The sequence below is a fragment of the Mandrillus leucophaeus genome, unplaced genomic scaffold (genome assembly GCF_000951045.1).
Source record: "Mandrillus leucophaeus isolate KB7577 unplaced genomic scaffold, Mleu.le_1.0 Scaffold448, whole genome shotgun sequence".
In the NCBI taxonomy this organism is placed as follows: domain Eukaryota; kingdom Metazoa; phylum Chordata; class Mammalia; order Primates; family Cercopithecidae; genus Mandrillus; species Mandrillus leucophaeus.
In genome coordinates, this window is record NW_012104787.1 from 2,515,003 (window position 1) to 2,536,364 (window position 21,362).

At 41.5% G+C, this 21,362-nt stretch overlaps 2 protein-coding genes across 4 annotated transcripts in view; one reads left to right on the forward strand and one right to left on the reverse strand.

Annotated features, from left to right (window-relative positions):
- Nucleotides 1–15,525, forward strand: part of ARG2 (arginase 2) — a 47,019-nt gene extending 31,494 nt beyond the window's left edge. The window contains exons 3-8 of the mRNA XM_011994227.1: nt 6,522–6,699; nt 10,000–10,159; nt 11,015–11,109; nt 11,292–11,396; nt 12,376–12,512; nt 15,050–15,525. Of these exons, the coding sequence (XP_011849617.1) occupies nt 6,522–6,699; nt 10,000–10,159; nt 11,015–11,109; nt 11,292–11,396; nt 12,376–12,512; nt 15,050–15,255 (881 nt within the window). The 3' untranslated portion in view covers nt 15,256–15,525. The remainder of the gene's footprint in view (nt 1–6,521; nt 6,700–9,999; nt 10,160–11,014; nt 11,110–11,291; nt 11,397–12,375; nt 12,513–15,049) is intronic.
- Nucleotides 15,482–21,362, reverse strand: part of VTI1B (vesicle transport through interaction with t-SNAREs 1B) — a 31,756-nt gene continuing 25,875 nt past the window's right edge. The window contains exons 3-5 of one of the 3 annotated variants that reach the window (XM_011994226.1): nt 20,457–20,630; nt 17,818–17,879; nt 15,482–15,813 (exon numbers count right to left, since the gene is read on the reverse strand). In XM_011994226.1, coding sequence (XP_011849616.1) covers nt 15,717–15,813; nt 17,818–17,879; nt 20,457–20,630 — 333 coding nt within the window. In that variant the 3' untranslated portion in view covers nt 15,482–15,716. Of the gene's footprint in view, nt 15,814–17,813; nt 17,880–20,456; nt 20,631–21,362 lie in introns of all 3 variants that reach the window. The other 2 variants (XM_011994224.1, XM_011994225.1) reach the window with 2 other exon arrangements.

Consider the following 21,362-nt stretch of genomic DNA (forward strand, 5'->3'; position numbering starts at 1 on the left):
CCAGACCAGCCTGGCCAACATGGTGAAACCTGTCTCTACTGAAAATACAAAAATTAGCCGGGCATGGTGGCAGGCACCTGTAATCCCCGCTACTTAGGAAGCTGAGGCAGGAGAATTGCTTGATCCGTTGGGTAGAGGTTGCAGTGAGCCAAGATCGTGCCAGTTCACTCCAGCGTGGGTGAAAGAGCAAAACTCCATCTAAAACAAACAATTTAAAAAAATTTTTAAATTAATTTCCAAGAATTCCTTTTGCATGGGGCTAAATCTGCCATGTATAATATTTGAGTCTGTAATTTTAAAAGCCATTAGTACCCTCTCAGCACCAAGTGAGGATGCAGAGTCTTTGTTTTTCTCCTGATTTCACTGATTTGTTATTCCTGACAAGTCACAAACATTTCTATCCTATTCATATGTAGAACCAATTTGGAAAAACTGCACACTAAGAGGCCCCTAGCTTTTCTCCATGTCTGTTATTCTACCAATGGGCTGCCTGTGGCTCAGCAGACCCTACTGTGTGTCAGCCCACTTTGAAACCCATCTCTCTTGACTTGCTAAGAGCCCTGGTAGCAACAGGGGTCACAGCACTAAGGAGAATGGGATAGTCTTATGCTGTCAAATAAAATAAAAAATAAACCTCACTCATCAATTGTATATGAGTCTCTAACCAAAGGGTGATTCAGTTGCTGTTAAAGTTGGAGCTATTTAGCCTTGCTGAAATTCTTCCCCTGCAATGTGTGGATAGTGATACCAGCAGAGGATGCGAGAATGCGCACCTATCTGTAGAATGTGTGGCACAATGTGGTGTGTAGAGGCAGACAATTATTATCCATTTCCTGTCTCTGGCTTCTTTCAGGGATTTACTCACTAGCCCTGAAATAGAAGTGCTGTTCACAGATATTGCTAAGGTCAGGTAAGGCTGTTTTGATTTCTTCCTTACCGCCTGGTTGCATCATTCTGTTGATGCACTTGTGTTCTTGTTCCTCTCTGATAGAGCCTGGAGAGGTTTATCAAGGCCAAAGGTAACATCTGGGGCCTGAAAGATCAGAGTGTAGTACTCGGTGGATTTTATTACCAGCACTCAGGAGAGAACCTACAAGGCTGTGCCAGTGTATAAACAGTAAGTGAAAAATGAGAGCCTTTCACATTGCTTCCAAATCTGTTTGACATGAGAACTTCCTTGAAGTTTCAGGCTCCTCTTGTCCTACAATGTCCTCTTAAAAGAGAAGAAAGAGCAGCAATGAAACACTAGGTCTCACCTGACCTGGACTTACAGATGAGCTGACTTGATGCACAGTTAGAGAAAGGGAAAGTTCCCTCAGGCATAACAGCCAGACACATATTCCTTACACATTACAATGTTTGCATTTTTCATCATTACCCTAAGCTTCATGAAAAATTAGCGAGACCATTTCTTATGACCTATGAACCAGAAGAATTTGCCACAGCACCCTGATAAAGAAATAGCTTTAAGGCTGGGCATGGTGGCTCATGCCTGTAATCCTAGCATTTTGGGAGGCTGAGGTGGGAGGATCACTTGAGGTCAGGAGTTCAAGACCAGCCTGACCAACATGGCGAAACCTTGTCTCTACTAAAAATACAAAAATTAGCTGGGCATGGTGGTGCATGCCTGTAATCCCAGCTACTTGGGAGGCTGAGGCAGGAGAACCCCTTGAACCTGGGAGACGGAGGGTGTAGTGAGCTGAGATCGCGCCATTGCACTCCAGCCTGAGTGACAAATCAAGACTCTGTCTCAAAAAAAAAAAAAAAAAAAAAAGGAATAGCTTTAATATTACCCAGTTCATCCTGCTCTTACAAAATGTTAACGTCCCATCAGCCTCCTCACTCCTCTTAAGGAAAAAAACTGTAACAGATGGGTTACAATTCATGTTTTCTACAACAACATACTAACATACTAGAACCAGGATTCAGATAATCCTAGGACTAGGGTTCTGTTCTACCAGTCCTTTGGGTACTTCAATACTATTGGCACAGTGGGCATTAGAGGAGAAAGCTCTTAAGAGGTGACATCAGGCTGGCATATATTTGTTGATTCAGTTCTGTAATTAGAATAGTTTAACATAAATTTGTAATCCTAGAGCAACTTTCATATTTTGTTCTTAAAGGTTATGGCAGTAGAATAAAAAAGTACTGTGGCATAGATTGCTAGCTATCCACCAAAATCCATTCTCACTCTCTTCTGGACATAAGCTAGACCTGCATTTGCTGGCCAGTGCCAAAAGTGAGCAGGAGTAATGTGCCACTTTCAGGCCAGAGTCTTGAAAAGAGGAGGTGTGCTTTCTCAATGCTTTCTTTCTCTCCTGCTGCCTTGAACCTGGAGAGACCTAGACTTAGCCACACAGATGGCAAAGTCCTAGATATGGGAGCCACAAGCCAGGTCTCTGAATTACCGCATAAAGGAAAGCCTCCTGCTGACCTGGAATACCTACCCTGGATGCTAAACGAACAAGAAATAAACTGTGTTTCAGCCACTATTTGGGGGGAGTTGCTATGGCAGTTAATTTACTCTAATAACCTTACTTAAAATAATATTATGTATTATGCTTATAACTAGGCCAGGCATGGTGGTTCACACCTGTAATCCTAGCTCTTTGGAAGGTCATGATGGGAGAATTACTTGAGCCCAGGGTTGGAGACCAGCCTGGAAAACACAGTGAGACCCTGTCTCTACTAATAATCCAAGAAAAGGGGAAAAAAATGATTAAAGTCTAAAAGGATATGGTAGTAAAACCTGGGGAGTAGGTTTGGGACCTCTGTTATACATGTTATCATCCAATTTTACAGAGAATTTCAATTGCCAGTAAGGGAAGGGGGGGAAGAAAGCAAAACAGTGCAAGTACAAACTATTTGTCATAGGAGTTCTTCTTTGACGCCCCTGATCCTCAGTGAACTTCCTTTGACTCCTTTAGGACTCATTGTCACAAGTCCTTACGTGGCACTGAAACTGTGCAGATTATAGAGCAGAGTGGGTTCTTCCTGAATATTCTAGGGGGGCAAAAAAAGAGCAGAGTTGGGAGCAGGAAGGTAGGCCACTCAGGCAGGGCCTTTCAAGGTATTAATCCCTTTAGAGGGGGCTGGCCCTTAGCTTTGTGGATGCAGAAACACAAGGTTGCTGAGTGCATAGCTCATCGGGCTTTCAGACCCACAGACTCATGCTAATGGTGCTGGATCAACCTAAGTGCCCATGCATAATTATGTGAAGCAGTAGTCCTTCCAGCGTCCACTGTCTAGAAGCTCTTGCCCATATTAAGGCACGTAGGAAACCAACTGAATAGCCAGAAGGCTGTTTGGTGAGATGGCATCGGAGTAAATGGAGTTGGACAATGTTGACAGAATCCACTACCCAGGTTGGGAATTAATCTGATGAACCCCTGACAGAAGTTAGTACCCTTCTAGCACCTGTAATGAGAGCAGAGTGATGGCCTGAATTAGCGACCAAAATCCTATGAAATTCAATCTCTCTTCCTGGGGAATATTGCTGTAAGATTGCCAAATTCTCTTTAGGTTCACTTTTTAGGCTTTGTGCAGCTTTTTTCTAATACAAGTGAGTACTGTTTTCTCTCACGTTTATCTGAGTCTACATCCTGGTTTGCATGATTGGACTTGGGTAGTCCCCAAGTTCTGTGACATATCCACTGGATTGAGCACTTTAATTCCCCTGTATTTCTTCTTGGTCATATGAGGATTGAATGAAAGCACTTGGCAAATAGTTCTGAAAAGTTAGTTAATATTATTTAACTCCAGTTTGGGGCCTTTTATATGACTATTCCTTAAAGTGCAATGACCAAAATATAAATTTATAAAGAGTATAAATCTGTTATAATTGTACACCTAATATTATAAATCAGCAGGCATACCCTGGTGTCTTACATCTAATAAGAACCTAATGGTTGATGTGATTTAAGGAGAGTGCTGAGATAAACATGGAGGTGAAAGTAGAAACATCCAGGAATTGTCCAAGATCTGTGCAGTAGGCTGGGCGCGGTGGCTCATGCCTGTAATCCCAGCACTTTGGAAGGCTGAGGCAGGCGGATCACTTGAGGTCAGAAGTTCGAGACCAGTCTGGCCAACATGGCAAAACCCTGTCTCTACTAAAAATACAAAAACAAATTTACCGGGCATGGTGGCACACACCTGTAATCCCAGCTACTCAGGAGGCTGAGGCAGGAGAATTGCTTGAACCTGGGAGGTGGAGGTTGCAGTGAGCCAAGATTGTGCCACTGCACTCCAGCCTGGGTAACAGTGCAAGACCCTGTCTCAAAAACAAAACAAAACAAAAAGTCTGTGCAGTCCAGGATTGAGTTGTCAACAGAGTAAAGACTTGATATTGACTTGAAGGTTAATTAAAACTTTCATTCTCTTAAGTCTAAAGTATCTTCTCCATATTTTGAGATTTGGTGAAGTCCATAATGACTTTACTCATACCTTTTTGTCTTTTTTTTAATAAAAGATTTTTATAGATGTTTTATTTGGTTCACATTTTTCTCTTGGTTCACAATGTCTTTGGCCTGTTGTCATATTTTTCTCCTCCTACCCCTGCCCCTGCTACCTTTTTATCTAGTTGTCTGGATCTTCTCCAGGTCAGGGCCTTTTATACGACTATTCCTTAAAGTGTAATGGCCAAAAGATAAATACAGAATTCTTGCTGTAGGTGTATCTTACCTTTAAGAATAGGTCTGGGTGACACAAGGGCTGGAGAGGAAGAAAAGAATAGGATAAAGTTTTCTGTCTTGTTTCCAATATCTCTTGGTAGCAATTCCTTGGTTGGCCTCATGGGTTTTTGTTATGGTCATTTTTTATTTTTATATTTCCTCAGAATTTTGGCTTTGGATCGAGTTTGGGTTCAAGAGGTAAAGCTCAAAATTATAATTTAAATTCATGATGAGTCTATGCTGCTCTTAATCCAAACCTTTAACACAAATCTCTGCCAATATTAAGATATGCCATGTCTACCTTGTTACTGCCCCTTCCCCAATACCGGGACCCTAAGAATACAATCTATGTCAATGTTCTGTTCTCTGACAGTTCAGATCCCTGTTTGATGGAGTCAGATTATTTAGTTCTCACCCTAAATGTAGCATCCAACTTAGGTGGGAAAATATTCAAAGCTGTGAGAATATAGCACTAGTTCTTAAAGTGCTGGACTCATGAGGAATTCCTTAGGAGACAAATTGCATAGTAAAGGATAGAGGTTGAGCATCCCTAATACAGAAATCCAAAATCTGAAGTCTTCCAAAATCTGAGACTTTTTGAGCACCAATATGACATTACAAGTTACCCTGAACACACTGTATTAATGGTATGTCATATTTTCTGCTGTTAAGTACCTATGTGTGAAAAAGCAAGAAAATTACTGCCTATCAGTAGCATATAAATTCACAGTCAGGAAGATGGTGATGCCAAACAATCAGATTGTCCACATGGGTGGCTGTGATAGTGACACCTTTGTTTTCTGATGGTTCAGTGTGCACAAACTTTGTTTCATGCACAAAATGATTTAAAATATTATATAAAATTACCTTCAGGTTATGTGTATAAAGTGTATATGAAACCCAAGTTTTGTGTTTAGACTTGAGTTCCATCCCTAAGATTTCTCAATATACATAATGCAAATATTCCAAAATCTGAAAAAATAAAACAAAAAGTCTAAAACACTTCTGGTCCCAAGCCTTTGGATAACGGGTACTCAACCTGTACAAACTCTGGAGCCAGATGGCCTAGATTCGGATCCTGATTCTGGCACTTAACAGCTGTGTAACTTGGGTGATTACTTCTCTTTGGCTTCAGTTTCCTCATCCACAGAATAAGCACATTTTAGTTGCCTCACAGAGTTGTTCTGAGTCTTAAATAAGAATATATGTTGAGCAGTTAGAACAATGCCTGGGATCTTGGAAATAATCAATAAATTTTAGATATTTCTTTTAGGATGTTTCAGATTGGCTTTTCATATATAAAATATTATAAAATGTTAATTTCTTGGCCAGGCATGGTGGCTCATGCCCATAATCCCAGCACTTTGGGAGTTTGAGGTGGGAGGATCAGTTGAGGTCAGAAGTTCGAGACCAGCTTGGGTAACATAGCAAGACCTCATTTCTACAAAAAGAAAGTTAAAAAAAAAATGAGAATCTCTGTGTATTTTTGCTAACTTAATAGTACTTAATTTCCTTTAAAATTGTTGGTTCTTAATTTTCTTTAAAATTGTTGGTTCTTTTTGATATTTTACTTCTACTCTATCACTCTGGAATATCTGAGGTCTAACTGTTAACCATTTTTTTATTGTTGGGTTAAGTCAATTGACATCTCTTAGTTCCAGTTTCCAACATCTGCAAAACTATTCATAATAGGATCAAGATAATCTTCCCACAGTCATTTGACATTTTAAATTTTGCTGTGACAAAATGATTATGATGTGTACTTTGTCACATATTATCATTGTGGCCCAGGCTAGTAAGAGTTGGAGATAGCACAGAAAATTCATCTTGCCATCCCTCGTTTGTTTCCAGGCTGCCACCTAAAAGACTTTGGAGATTTGAGTTTTACTCCAGTCCCCAAAGATGATCTCTACAACAACCTGATAGTGAATCCGCGCTCAGTGGGTCTTGCCAACCAGGAACTGGCTGAGGTGGTTAGCAGAGCTGTGTCAGATGGCTACAGCTGTGTCACACTGGGAGGAGACCACAGGTAAGCCGGGAGCCACGGGTGGTGAGGGGCTGGATTACATGGTGCTTTGGGCTCATCACTTAGCTTCTTTACCTGTTTCCTTATCTGGAGAAAAATACTCTATAGAATTTTTAGGGTAGATATTAAAATAAACAGCATTTAAACGCCTAAGATCCTGAGCTGCTGAAGGGGCACTGTGGCTTTCTTTGTATGACACATTGTATAGTAAGAACATGTACATTCAGACACAGCAAGTTCAGAGGTTCAGGTGCCTAGGCAAGGTTCCTAGGCACTGTGTTACATGTTTGTCTCCTGGGAAGCTTTCTTGAGACACTATCTTTTGACTTTGGAGAATTAGAAAGGTCCATTGATAGGCTGAATTTGAGAGTTTTTGTTAGCATTTCTGCTAACAGAACTGTTAGAAATCCCCTTTGGCATGTTACTACATTTTCTTTCTTTCTTTCTTTCTTTTTGAGACAGGCTCTGGCTCTGTCTCCCAGGCTGGAGTACAGTGGCATGATCTCGGCTCACTGCAAACCTCCACCTCCTGGGCTGAAGTCATCTTCCTACCTCAGCCTCCCAAGTAGCTGGGACTACAGGTGTACACCACTATGCCTGGCTCATTTTTGTATTTCTTGTGGAGAGGGGGTTTGGCCATGTTGCCCAGACTGGTCTTGAACTCCTGAGCTCAAGCGATCCTTCCACCAAGGCCTTCCAAAGTGCTGGGATTACAGGCGTGAGCCATTGTACCCAGCCATGCATACATTTTCTGCCTCCACAATATGCACCCTAGTGACTCATGCAGTCAGTCCTTTGATCCTGTCTCCTCCTGAATCAGCATGTACTTGATTGAGCACTGTTCTGATATTTTCTCAGCAGTGCTACAGATTGTAGGAAATTTGTGATATATTAAGGCCTAGATGAAATAAATATACATGGAATAAAACAACAACATTGAATTCTACAGAATTTCAAAGGAGAAAGAGATCAATCTGGACTAAAATAGATTTCACAAGGGAATGTGATTTGAACTAAGCAATGAAGGTCTTTGGTAGGAAAAAGGCACTGAAGTACTAGGAGTATTGAGCACTCCATACATATTCTCAGTTCATCCTGCTAACAATGCTATGTGGTAGATATGGTTTTATCATTTACTGCTGGAAGCATATAGGGACAGACATATGAGAACTTATCCAAGATGGGCACAGTGGTGCATGCCTGCAGGCCCAGCTACTCAGGAGGCTGAGGTGGGAGGATCGCTTGAACCCAGGAGTTTGAGGCCAGTCTGGGCAACACAGTGAGATCAGTTCTCTTAAAAATAAACAAATAAGAAAGAAAACTTATGCAAGGTCTAGAACCAGGAAATAGAGCTGGAAGGAATTCAAATCCAGTGTGACTCTTCCGGTGATTATTTTCCCTGAGGTGCTGAGAGAGGTTTTCAGATCACTGAACAGAAATGAAATCTTTGTTACATCTGGAGAAGCAGGTAGATTCCTCCTTGGGAGGGAAAAAAAAAAAAAAAAAGACTCAGGTTGAAGAAAATGGTCACACCCCGGTTCTCTACTGAGATGACAAGGCCATTCAATTAAAGTAACCAGTGGGCAAGTCTCCTGCCTCCTTTCTCAGTGTGGTCTCTGGAAATTTAGTCTGTCTTCTCGTCTGACTTCTGGTCAAGTCTCACTGTTTGGGGACCCCTGATCAATGTGATTACCAGAGATCTTGTTTTCTTTTCTTGTGGCTATCTGTATTGCAGCCATGTTACTGATTACCGGCTCAATGTTAAAACCTAGGCAATCTGAAATTCTAGAGAGGAAGGGACAAGTGCGTAACTTGAACAGCTATTGAACATTTTCAAGAAGAGGCATTTTTAGGTCACTGCTCCTTTTATGTGGTATAACATATATTACTACCTTAATCATCAAAGCAACTCTGATTTACACAGGTCAAGTATTATTATTATCCTTATCTCATAGAAAAGGAAACTGAAGTCTGAAGAAATTAGATGCTTTGTTTTCAGTCACACAGCTCTTCCTGGACTAAAACTCTAGTATTCTGACTTAATCCACTGCCTTTTCACTAGACCATGCTATTCCTCAAAAGACCCAACCAGTGTGGGACATGGAGCCTAGAATAGTTGTCTCATGCTATATTGACCAAGGATGGTTGAAGTCCTAAGATGCTTAAGCTACATTTCCCATGTATGTCAAATTCCTTGGTTACTGGGAAGCTCTCCCACATTTATTTCATCAGGTGTATTCTTAGAATTGAGACAGGACAGTTGGCTAATTTAAGCAGAGCCCAAGGACAAGGAAAAGCAAAAACAGAAAAACACTTTAAGAATATTTGAGGCCGGGCATGGTGGCTCAAGCCTGTAATCCTAGCACTTTGGGAGGCTGAGCTGGGTGGATCACTTGAGGTCAGGAGTTCAAGACCAGCCTGGCCAACATGTTGAAACCCCATCTCTACTAAAAATACAAAAAATTAGCCAGGTGTGGTAGCATGTGCCTGTAATCCCAGTTACTCGGGAGGCTGAGGCAGGAAAATAGCTTGAACCCAGGAGGTGGAGGTTGTAGTGAGATGAGATTGCGCCACTGCACTCCAGCCTGGGCAACACAGCGAGACTCTGTCTCAAAAAAAAAAAAAAAAATTGAATGCCATGCTAATATATATAAGGTAACACCAATAAACCTTTTTACTTAGTGATTTTTTACTTAGGAAGCAGGTAGATTTAGTGGTCTAAATGAGGTATTTAATTGGTTTACCCTGTTAATGTCTCCAAGAGCTTTTCTTTCAGAGTTTGGTGAGTTGTTACCTATAGACCATATCATTTACCAAGATTTATTTTCTTTTTTTTCACTTTTGGAGACACGGTGTCACTATGTTGCCCAGGCTGGTCTTGAACTCCTGGGCTCATGTGATCCTCTCACCTCAGCTCTCTGAGTAGCTAAGATTACAGGTGTACACCATCTTGTCTGGCTTAACTTGATTTCATTCATTGAACAAATATTTGAGGTACTTTTTTGAGCCAGGGCTAATGGATAAAATTACGTGGATTTGCGGATAGCAGTGACATCTGTCACACTGCAGGGTAGCCAGTCACCAGCGTGGAATCTCTAGGGCTTTATATTTCTTCCTGTCTAAATCACTCAAGGTTAATCTTTGGGAACTACAACTACAGGTCTTGCTTCACCCAAACCCAGCCTCCGTCTAGGCCCTGGTTTTACCCTGTGGAGAGAGTATAAGTTGTTTTGCCTGAGGACATTTGTTATTGGTCATGTTTGCCAAGCAGAGGGCCTTCAAGATTATATTTGTTCTTTGCAGCCTGGCAATTGGTACCATTAGCGGCCATGCCCGACACTGCCCAGACCTTTGCGTTGTCTGGGTTGATGCCCATGCTGACATCAACACACCCCTTACCACTTCATCAGGAAATCTCCATGGACAGCCAGTTTCATTTCTCCTCAGAGAACTACAGGACAAGGTCAGTGGGCCGAAATGAAAAGAAAGGTGAATGCTTGCAGGGTTTTGCTGGGGTTGGTCTAGTTCAGTAAGATTGTGTGAAGGGTGGGGTTGAGTGTGGATTACCACTCCTTCATTTGTTCATCACTATTATGGACCAGGCAGTCTGCCAGATGCTAGGGGTATAAAGACTAGGACATGGTCCCTGTTCTTTGGGGGGGGCTCATAACCTTGTAAGAAAGCAAGGAGGGATAGTAACTATAGCAACTGGTATACCCACAGCCTGAGGACTTCTTGGTTAGAGGCTCCCAGGCCATATTCTCAGACACACTGATCTAGAAGACAAATAAAACCATGATGACCTCTGGGTAACATTTTCCTGAGCAGCTCAGAAGCTATGGGAGTCCCTGTTAGGCATAGACTAGACTCTGTATATCCCTCCCTTCAGTGAGAGACCAAGTCAAACCAGGACACTACAAAGATTATTCATTGGGCATAAGTCCTGTGTCGGCTGTTGGCCAACTTGAGATGGCAACCAGGTTATGCTTCAAGAACCAATCTGTAAATAAGTCAGTAATGTGCAACGGGATAGAAAAGGGCTAATCAGCAGTATTCCTGCTACTAGGTAAGTTAATGAGAAACCAAGACAACCTTAGAGATTTTATTCGTGAGAAAGCACTACTGTTCCTCAGCTGCCCTTCTGAAACATTTCCGCCTTGCATCACTTCTCCTTCCCCGAGGAGTGTGTCCTGTGTTGCTCTAAACTTACCCTGTGGGTGGCAGAAGAAAGTAGATTGCATACCCAGGAGGCACATGGTGATGATCTTGGTGAGACCAAGAATTCTTGATTAATCCTGTCCATTCCTCCCTTTCATAGGTACCACAACTACCAGGATTTTCCTGGATCAAACCTTGTATCTCTTCCCCAAGTATTGTGTATATTGGTCTAAGAGACGTGGACCCTCCTGAACAGTAAGTTGATGCATTTGGCTGAAGTTTAGGGCCCGTCCTAGCCAATTATGTTCCATTTGAAAGGCTGATGCTCGACTTGGTCTATTGTAGGTCACTACAACAAACCCACCCCCTCCCCCAAATATGCATGTATTAAAAATGCTCTTTAAACTAAGGACTCCTTCCTTTATATCTCATCACAGTTTTATTTTAAAGAACTATGATATCCAGTATTTTTCCATGAGAGATATTGATCGACTTGGTATCCAGAAGGTCATGGAACAAACATTTGATCTGCTGATTGGCAAGTAAGTAACTGTAACTGATGTCAGGGCAAACCCCCAGTGGGCAACACACTTTAGCCTGTTTCTTGAGGACAACAGCTTTACTTTTAAAATAAAAAGCAAAAACATACACATAATTTTAAATAGTTCAGAAAGGTAAAATATGAAACACAGGTCATATTCTTCCTCTGGGGTTTTTGGGAGGAGGCTTCCTCTAAATCATTGCCTAGATCTTCTGTCTCAGGAATTTTTCTTGATCTCCATCTTTAATGCTTATCTTCTGAGATGACAAGCATTTATTGTTTCAACTGTCCCATTCTTCCCAGTCTCACGACTGTTTCATATGAGTTTTATGTTAAGCAAATCTTGGCAGTGTAGAAAGATGGCAGATGAATACTAATCAAACAGTAGTTTTAAGAGCATTTTCCCAATACCAACTATTTACTTCTGGGTGATTAATGTCGGAACTGTTATCTGGTAGTATGTCATTTCGTAAGCTGTTAAGAAACTTAGTTGTTAGCTTCAGCCTTTGGATACTGGGGCTATAATGAAGTTAGAAATGGAAGATATTAAAACTGCAGACCTAAAATTAGAGTTCACTTCAGCTGCTGTTAGGTTCAGAGAATAACAGCAGCCATAACCTACATCAAGCCAATTTAAATTAGACTGTATCAGAGCCCAATCTCATCTAGAAATGAAGAAATCCCTCTATTGACAGTTATTAGTGTAAGAAGTTCTAATACCCAGGGTAAGGCAGAAACATACATGAGAGTTAGTCTGTCTGAGGCATGCAGAACAAATGGCAGTATCATGAAGTGGTAGGTAGGAAGTTAATATTGCCAATCTCAGTAACTTCCAAGAATAGAAAGCCTGGAAATGTATTAATAGCTTTATTAACAAAGTACCAGGACTAATAACAACAAAATCAAGGAGTTGCAACCATGAGAAGGATGAGTGTCTAAGCACAACCAGTTAAGTATTATTTTATTCTCTTCCTTTCTAGGAGACAAAGACCAATCCATCTGAGTTTTGATATTGATGCATTTGACCCTACACTGGCTCCAGCCACAGGAACTCCTGTTGTAGGGGGACTAACCTATCGAGAAGGCATGTATATTGCTGAGGAAATACACAATACAGGTATGTAGCAACCAGGTCTGCAGCCTGTTAACAAAATAGGTAAATATGCTGGAGTCTCTTGCCTGCAAAGGATCTTTTCTGATATTCCACATCATTGCAGAGTTTGTTTTTGCTTGAACTTTTGTAGCTAAAAATTATATGGCCATGCTAATAAAAAGGACTACTTTAGAGTCATGCTTGGACATGGCTCTTGCCAAATTACACTAAGGTAATAATGAGTAAAAAATTGTTTAATTGTTAATAATTTAAACATTAAATACCAGAATAAATTGTCAAACTGATGCAGTTCTTTGTGTCTGAGTTATCTAAAGACAGATTAAGATAAGAAGGCAAGACCAAGACTGTAAATTGCACTCTAAGAGGTTGGTTCATTGGGAGTTGTGAATTTGGAGTTAAAGCTGATTTCTTGAAGAAATCTGCAAATTGGACAATATCTTGGGTCCTTTATGTAGGGTAGGTCTTGTACTAGAGCCTGATAGGATCTCCAATAAGGGGGATACAGTTAGATGAGAATGACTGATGGAAAGAGTACTAAGATGAATTCTACGTTATCAAGACTGGCTACAAGACTGGCTACTTTTCCAAAACTCATACTTGTTTGCAAACAGTTTCCATTTCTGTCAGAAAGCTTCTGGTTTTAAAGCTACTTCAAATGACCTTTCATTCCAAAATTTAAAGAACTACCAAATCATACTGCTTCAGTAACCATCTGATGGAACTACGGTATGGATAGAGACCCCAGATTGAAAGGTTCGGGGCTATAGAGAACCATTGACTAGATGGGATAGAAAGTGACATTGAGAAATGGTCTCCTTAGTGCCACAGCCTGCTAGAACCTTAGGCAGTATAGAAAGGCAGGTAGTATCTGATTCTCAGATCTGCAATCTTAGATGTTGCCAGTGGTCCTTAGGTTATCGGTCAGAGAACCTGGGAGTTCAATTCTCTGCTTTGCTTCCTAAAAACACCACTTTAGAGCAGGGGTTATAACCTCTAGCACTTATACGTGGCAGCGGCCATGGCTTGTCTCTTTGTTCCCATGCTACAATATTTTACTCCAAAAGACACTCATGGGGCTAGGCACAATGGTTCATACCTATAATCCCAGTACTCTGGGAGGCCAAGGCAGGAGGATTACTTGACCCCAGGGGTTCAAGACCAGCCTGGGCAACATAGTGAGACCCTGTTTCTACAAAAAATTAGCCAGGTGTCCCAACTACTTGGGAGGTTAAGTCTGCAGTGAGCCATGACTGTGCCACTGCACTGTTATAATGCTGTCAACTAGATACCTAAAGCAGTTTGCTTCATTTAAAGGGTGGCAATAGTCTGGAAACATAAGTCATGTATTATTTCTAATACTGCAAACCTTGATTCCCACTTCTGGGATATGCTAAAGGTGCAGGTTTAGTCAGTGGAAATCGAGACAAATCAGGAACACAGGTCCATGTGCAGGAAATGATGGAAATGCTACAGTAATACACCTGTTGGTTGCAGTTGGGCACCATACACTCAACTACACATTGCTAATAAGGGAAGATGCTGAATGGACATATGGCATTGAGCACATCATGTACTATAGTGTAATATCAATAAACCATTAGGTACATTCGCCTGTGTTTCCAGACTTTATGGCCACCCTAAATATTCTCAGATACTTGTATTCCTGAATACTAGCTTGTTCAGATCATGCTTCATCCAGAATAACCAACTAAAAAGTTAATTTCTACAGAGCAATGAGGCATTTAGAAGGGTGAGCATGTTAGCAGGTCTGGATAGGTTCTTCTGGTTTAAGCTTCCCTTCCACTTGCTCCAGGCCAAAGGAACAATACTGAGAACTTTGACAGAAGTTCTCAAACCTTAACAGAAGGTAACTGGAGTCCAAATAAAATAACTAACATATGGCTGAATCTTCTTTTGATCAAGTACAAGATACTGGGTCAGTCTGCTGGGAGACAAAAGATGTGTTAGATGTGGAACCTGCCTCCAGAGCTCAGGCCTGCAGGGATGAGAATGAGGCTTGTAGTAATAACTACATTTCAGGGCATATGGTGTGGTGCTCTAACAGATACAGATAACACATTAGAGTTCAAAAGTGGGAATGGAGTTTAGCTAGTCAAAGTGGGAGATTTCCTCTGCCTTCATACTTGATTCATTTCCAGGCAGGCATCTGGAAGGTTCCTAGTCATACTGGAGATGGCATACATTTTGCCAACAAGCAGGATGAAAACCTCCCCCACCCAACACCAAGCCTTTTCCTTTTCCAGAAGGCCTGACAATTATGCCTATTATGTTAGTTGAACAAAGATGGTTTATTTCGTTATCTTAAAGGTTTCTTTTAATCTACTGTAGCATAACAGTGTTTTAACTTAAATTCACGGCCAAGAGGATGAGGTGCAAGGGGCTTCCTGAAAATAGGTATTTTCTACTACAAAACGGACTCTTGTTTTTACCTTAGCTTGTTCTCCCTGTCCCAGTGGGATGACCCTCACTGAGAGTAGTAGCAAGGGAATTTGAGGTTTTGTCACACTTTGTTCCTCCAGGGTTGCTGTCGGCACTGGATCTTGTTGAAGTCAATCCTCAGTTGGCCACCTCAGAGGAAGAGGCGAAGACTACAGCTAACCTGGCAGTGGATGTGATTGCTTCAAGTTTTGGTCAGACAAGAGAAGGAGGGCATATTGTCTATGGCCAACTTCCTACTCCCAGTTCACCAGATGAATCAGAAAATCAAGCACGTGTGAGAATTTAGGATATACTGTGCACTGACATGTTTCACAACGGGCATTCCAGAATTATGAGGCATTGAGGGGACAGACAGATACAAAATGGTTGTCTGGGTCAATACTGCCTTAATGAGAACATTTACACATTCTCACAATTGTAAAGTTTCCCCTCTATTTTGGTGACCAATACTACTGTAAATGTATTTGGCTTTTTGCAGTTCACAGGGTGTTAATATGCTACAGTACTATGTCAATTTAAAGAAGTCATAAACAGCATTTATTACCTTGGTATATCATACTGGTCTTGTTGCTGTTCCTTCACATTTAAGTGGTTTTCCATCTTTCCTCCCTCCTCCCACAGTTTGGCTACACAGTGCATCCCTGAACTGTTAGCCCACAGCAGCAATATGCTTATTCCATCCACATCCCTAACATCATGCATTCACAAGGTCAAAGTTCTGGTCCACAAACCCTTCCCTATAGAAGTTCAATGGCTGCGAAAGAATTTGTAGTAAACCAGGCCTCCCAGGATGGCGAGCTCCAGTAAGATGATAATGGAAAGCAGCAGCTTGTTGGTTGTCACTCTACAAAGAGAAGCAAAGTGGGGAGTAGTCAGAAGTTTGGATAACCTTCCTTCTAAACATTTTGGGGTTAGACCTGGAACCACAGCTGGATACTCTGAGGCTGTTTGTTTGATCACACAGCCACTACCAGGAAATACTCATAAGGTTCTTTAGCTGTCATTTAGGGATAATACTGTCTACCTCACAGAAATGTTAAACTGAGACAATAAAAACCAAAGCATAAAAATGGATTCTGAAATGTGTTCAAATGGTAGTTACTTCCTTTAAAAATAGCTTTTCTAGAAAGAGGGGTTAGCTAGAAAAAGTAATCATATATACATCCAGCTCAGGATGGGTCCAGCCCTAGGATAAGTAACTAGAAGCCTGGGTAATACCTTTCAATCCCTTGGAAACTTCTTCCCTCTGCCCTGTTTTTCCCTTTGCTCTCCTATCAACCCAAATTGATATGTTATAAAGGTAGTATAGGAGCTTAAAAATTTTACTATATCAACCCAAATGGATATGTTATAAAGGTAGTATAGGAGCTTAAAAATTTTACTATCTGTTGTTTACACAAAGAATCCAACCTCTAGTTCTCATGTTCACTCTAGGTTTCTCCCTGTTCCACAAGGAATTTATCACTGTAGGAAAATCCCATCCCTCCTGCTAGTTCCATGAGTGGGTTGTAGTTTTGTTTCATGCTAGGCCACCTGTGCCCAAGGTCATGTACAATACCCTCTTACCCCCAACTTCAACCTCAGTGGCAATATTTCTGCCCTGGATTTGTCTGTTAGCACTCAACGATTTTGGTTTTTATTTTTGATAAAGACTACTTTATTGGTGGCAGTTAGTACAATTCAAATTTTGATCCTCAAAGAAGGACTTAGTTATTTATCAGACTAGGAGTCCATAGAGAGCTGAATGAAACTGAATCAAGTCACTGCTGTGATGACTGAAGTCAATCCTGTTTCTTGGGAAATGAAATCACAGTCAGCTGATGCATGGCATACGCTGTTTCACTAATTGAGAACCACAGTGGCTCTACACAGGAGGTCATCAGCTCCACCACCCTTTAGATGTACTGCAATTCTGTTCTTCTCCTGAAACAGCTTGTGTTTTCTAGACCTTTATTTTCAAAATGCCTGCGTGAAGCAACGCTCATGGTCCTCTGGGCAACCTGACAGTGCCAGCTGATTCTGCAGCATCTTGGCTCAGTTACTGCCCACCAACCCTGACAACTCCCCAAGGGTTTTATTTTTAAAAGTCTACTTCTTCCCTACAAGACAGAACTTCCAGAAAAGGAGCTGACTCCCATGAAGGGCAAGCAGAGCCAAAAGCAAGTACTATGCAGGTGAAAACTGCTTTCTAATCAAGATTTTACAAATATATTTCTTTTTTCTTTTTTTGAGACGGAGTCTCGCTTTGTCCCCCAGGCTGGAGTGCAGGGGCGCCATCTTGGCTCACTGCAACCTCCGCCTCCTGGGTTCAAGCAATTCTCTGTCTCAGCCTCCTGAGTAGCTGGGATTACAGGTGCCCGTCCCCATGCCCAGCTAATTTTTTAATAGAGACGGGTTTCACCATGTTGGCTAGGCTGGTCTTGAACTCCTGACCTTGTGATCTGCCCGCTTCGGCCTCCCAAGGTTCTGGGATTACAGGTGTGAACCACCGTGCCCGGCCGAGATTATACAAATATATTTCAAGGAATCGGAAGCTGTTATTCCCATGTGTTGCCTTCTCTAAAGAACATTAGCTGTGATTAAATATCTTTTCAGTGGAGAAATTTTTCACTGCTCCAAGTCAAAGCAGTATATACTTTTAACAAATGATTTTATCCTGAGCTATTTAATTATCCAAGACCATATTCCTTAGTGTATTTATTCTGGTCTGTTGGGTGGTACTGAGTATATGGGGACTATGCGTCAGCTGCTGAGGTGCTTTATTAGGACCTTCGTAAGTCACTATTTTAAGCTTTTTGGTTGAAAGCCATTGAGTTAAGAGAAATTTCATGACTTTAATAAAACTTACTTTCTGGACATTGAACGGAGAATCTTTCGACTTTTGCTCAAGTTTTCACTTGTGTTTACCAGCTGAGAAGAGAAAATAGTGATTATTTCCCTCTTTAAAAAGTATACTCTGTACAACTGAATATCCCTAGATTAACACTAGGCATTAAGGAATATATGTTGAAAAATTCCAAGAAATCAAGCCAATTTAAATGATGGCCTTCGAGTGTAAGTAGAAGAACCTGGAAAGGACAAGATATTTTAGTACTCATCAAGTAGGCTTAGGAATCATCTTCCTAGGTTGCTACTGGGGATGGACTTCTGAGACTGAGCTAATCTTCTATCGCGGCTACTCCAAAAGGGAAGGCTTCAAGTGTAGCCAGCAGACTGGACAGCCAGTGACTATAGAGCAACTAAAGATTTGAATTTCATCAGCCAAATTCCAGGACAGCCTCTTGAGTTGGCATTTGTTTTTGTAGGCTGGCCGGTTACTACTTTTGGGATCTGGTTATCTTTTTTCTTTACCCTCTTAAGAGACAGTTGCATTGAATTGTGAAAAGAACCTCCATGTAACTTTCAACTGCCTGCTACTAATCTGGACAGCTGGAGGATATTTCACCTCCAACAGATGGCTACCTGCCATCTGTTCCCATTCCCCAGTGGCCTTGGTAAGCTGACCTCTCAGCTCATTCCGTGGCTTTTATTTCTCTGAAACAGGGTCTCGCTCCGTCACTCAGGCTGGAGTGCAGTGCTGCAATCACAGCTCACTACAGCCTTGACCTCCCAGGCTCAAGCAATACCCCCACCTGTCCCAAAGTAAGGTGGGATCACAGGTGCATGCCACCATACCCTGCTACTTTTTTTGATTTTTAGTAGAGATGAGATCTCACTATGTTGCCCAGGCTGGTTTCAAACTCCTAGGCTCAAGCCATCCTCCCACCTCAGCCTCCCAAAGTGCTAAAATTACAGGTGTGAGCCTGGCCTCCTGGGCTTTTAAATTCAACCAATCTACCTGGTATGTTCAAAAACCAAAACCCACACAATCTGAAAGCAAGTTACATTCTCCATAGCTTTCCTTGAATGTAGTACTTTATTGTGAATTTCCACTGAAGAGGGCAGGCACTACTCTGACTTAATGGAGAATTGTAGCTACTAAGAAAATCTACTCAAATCTTCACACTGAGCTACTATTTTCCTGTCCAAATCTTGGCCACAGTATGTTTTTCAAATTGATTTGCCTTCTGCTATTAAGAATACAGCATTCAATTGGCAAATTGTACTAATTTAAAAATTCCAGCCGGGCACAGTGGCTCATGCCTGTAATCCTAGCGCTTTGGGAGGCCAAGGTGGAATGACTGCTCGAGCCCAGGAGTTCGAGAGCAACTGTGGCAACATAGTGAAACCCCGTTTTCACAAAAAATTAAAACAATTAGCCAGGCACAGTAGCACATGCCTGTAGTCCCAGCTACACATGAGGATCACTTGAGCCCAGGAGTTTGAAGCTACAGTAAGTTCTAATTGCACTGCTGCACTCCAGCCTGGGTGACAGAGCAAGACCCTGTCTCTAAAAAAACTAAAAAATTCCTACATAGGTTAACTCATTTATGGAAAGGAAAAAATAAATGAGTTATTTTTCTGAGGCTCTCAGAGTGACAGTAGACTAGAGGTCCCTGATCATTTGGTTTAAATATTTGTTTTCTTTCCACAATGATCCAGTTTACCTTACTGGATAATCCTTAGAGACTTTTTTTCCCTATTACTTTTTTTTTTTTTTTTACTTTTACTTAGATAACAGTAAAAGGTTACAGTCCAGGACTGAAACATAATTTATAAATCTATAAACTGTGGTACTATTTTACGAAATCTGGAAAATAGCCTTGGCTCTTAATGACAGGGTATAAGTAGATGATGTTTTCGTAAGAATAGCAGAATACTCTATTAGATGTGTGAAAAATTAAAATCTCAGATTGGAAGCTTTGAATCCTTAAGTGCCTTTTGACATATTATTTCTCTTGCCAAAGAGAGAATATAGCCACTTTATCCTTATTAATTCCTGTAATCTTGTAAGTGTAGAAATCAGGTTTCTTCCATCTTTTTTTCCCTTCACTGAAGCAAAAATTTCCAATGATGTCTAATTCTTAGGGGTAAAATTGCTTCTAAGGGAGATCTCTCGGCCAAGCAAACTAAAAATTGAGCAAAGCGGCCAGGCACAGTGGCTCATGCCTGTAATCCTAGCACTTTGGGAGGCCAGAGCGGATGGATCACCTGAGGTTAGGAGTTCGAGATCAGCCTGGCCAACATGGCGAAACCCCGTCTCTACTAAAAATACAAAAATTAGCTACGCGTGGTGGCACATGCCTGCAATCCCAGCTATTCAGGAGGCTGAGGCAAGAGAATCGCTTGAACCCAGGATGTGTAGGTTGCAGTGAGTGGAGATCACGCCACTGCACTCCAGTCTGGGTGACACAGTGAGACGCTATCTCAAAAATAAATAAATAATAAAAAAATTAATAAATAAAAATTGAGAAAAGCATAAGAACTTAAAAAAGACTATTCCCTGAATACAGAACTGCTGTAGCTTTTGGTCTTAATATGGTTTCCAGGTGCAGTGGCCCCCTAATTTCCCCATACTTGCCCCTTTCCCTGTCTGCCCAGACTTACTCTACTCTTGGTGCGTTCTAACTGGTCTCGTTGTTCCCCCAGCTCTTCTATGATTTCTGAGCCAATCTGGTCGGTCTCCGTGGCAATCCGATGAGAACGTTCAATACTTTGGGTGGCCCGGTTCAGGCTTTCAGTGCCTTGCAGAAGCATTGCCCTTTGAGACTGTAGCCGATTCTGAAAGGAGTATGGAAGAGAAATGTTAGACTTTTTCCATTATAAATTCATTGCCAGCATATTCCTCATGACCTTCCCCATGTTAGAAAGAATACAGTGAGCAATAATTTTCATTCCTTTTAAGACAGAACCAAAGAAGCTAATGATTCTTTTCAAGGTCACAGACTAAAGCAGAACCTGAAATGAATCAATAGATCACAATACCCCCAACTCCACTGTCTTTTACACTTACATGAGGCAAGGAAAGATGGATTAAAAATACTGGAGCACTTTCCCTGTGTTTGTGATGAATCTGAACTGGTTCATGTGTCTCCTGGACTATCAACTTCTGAAAGGTGGCAGCCCAGATGTGGGAGCTACCTGATTAATGCATACAGCCTGTAACTTCGATAGTGCTATGAGCAAACCAACTAAACTCCGCAGCCCTAGAAAAAGGTTAATTCACTGAAGATTCCCACTTGACTGGTACTGAGGACTGAAGGACCATGAACAAGCTATTCTGTTCTTTGTTCTAAGCCTCCAGCACCTGGTATTTCCAGGTGGTCTCCCATCCAAGTACTAACCAGGCCTGACTCGCTTAGCTTCTGAGATCAGGCAGGTTCGGGGTGGTATTGCCTAGATGACTACAATTCTTCTTTTCAGCATCTAAAGAAATTTTGTAGAAGTCTGAGACACTACCACATTCTGGAAAAAACGTATGTGGTTACCCTCTTGGTGAGCCCCAAAAAGAAC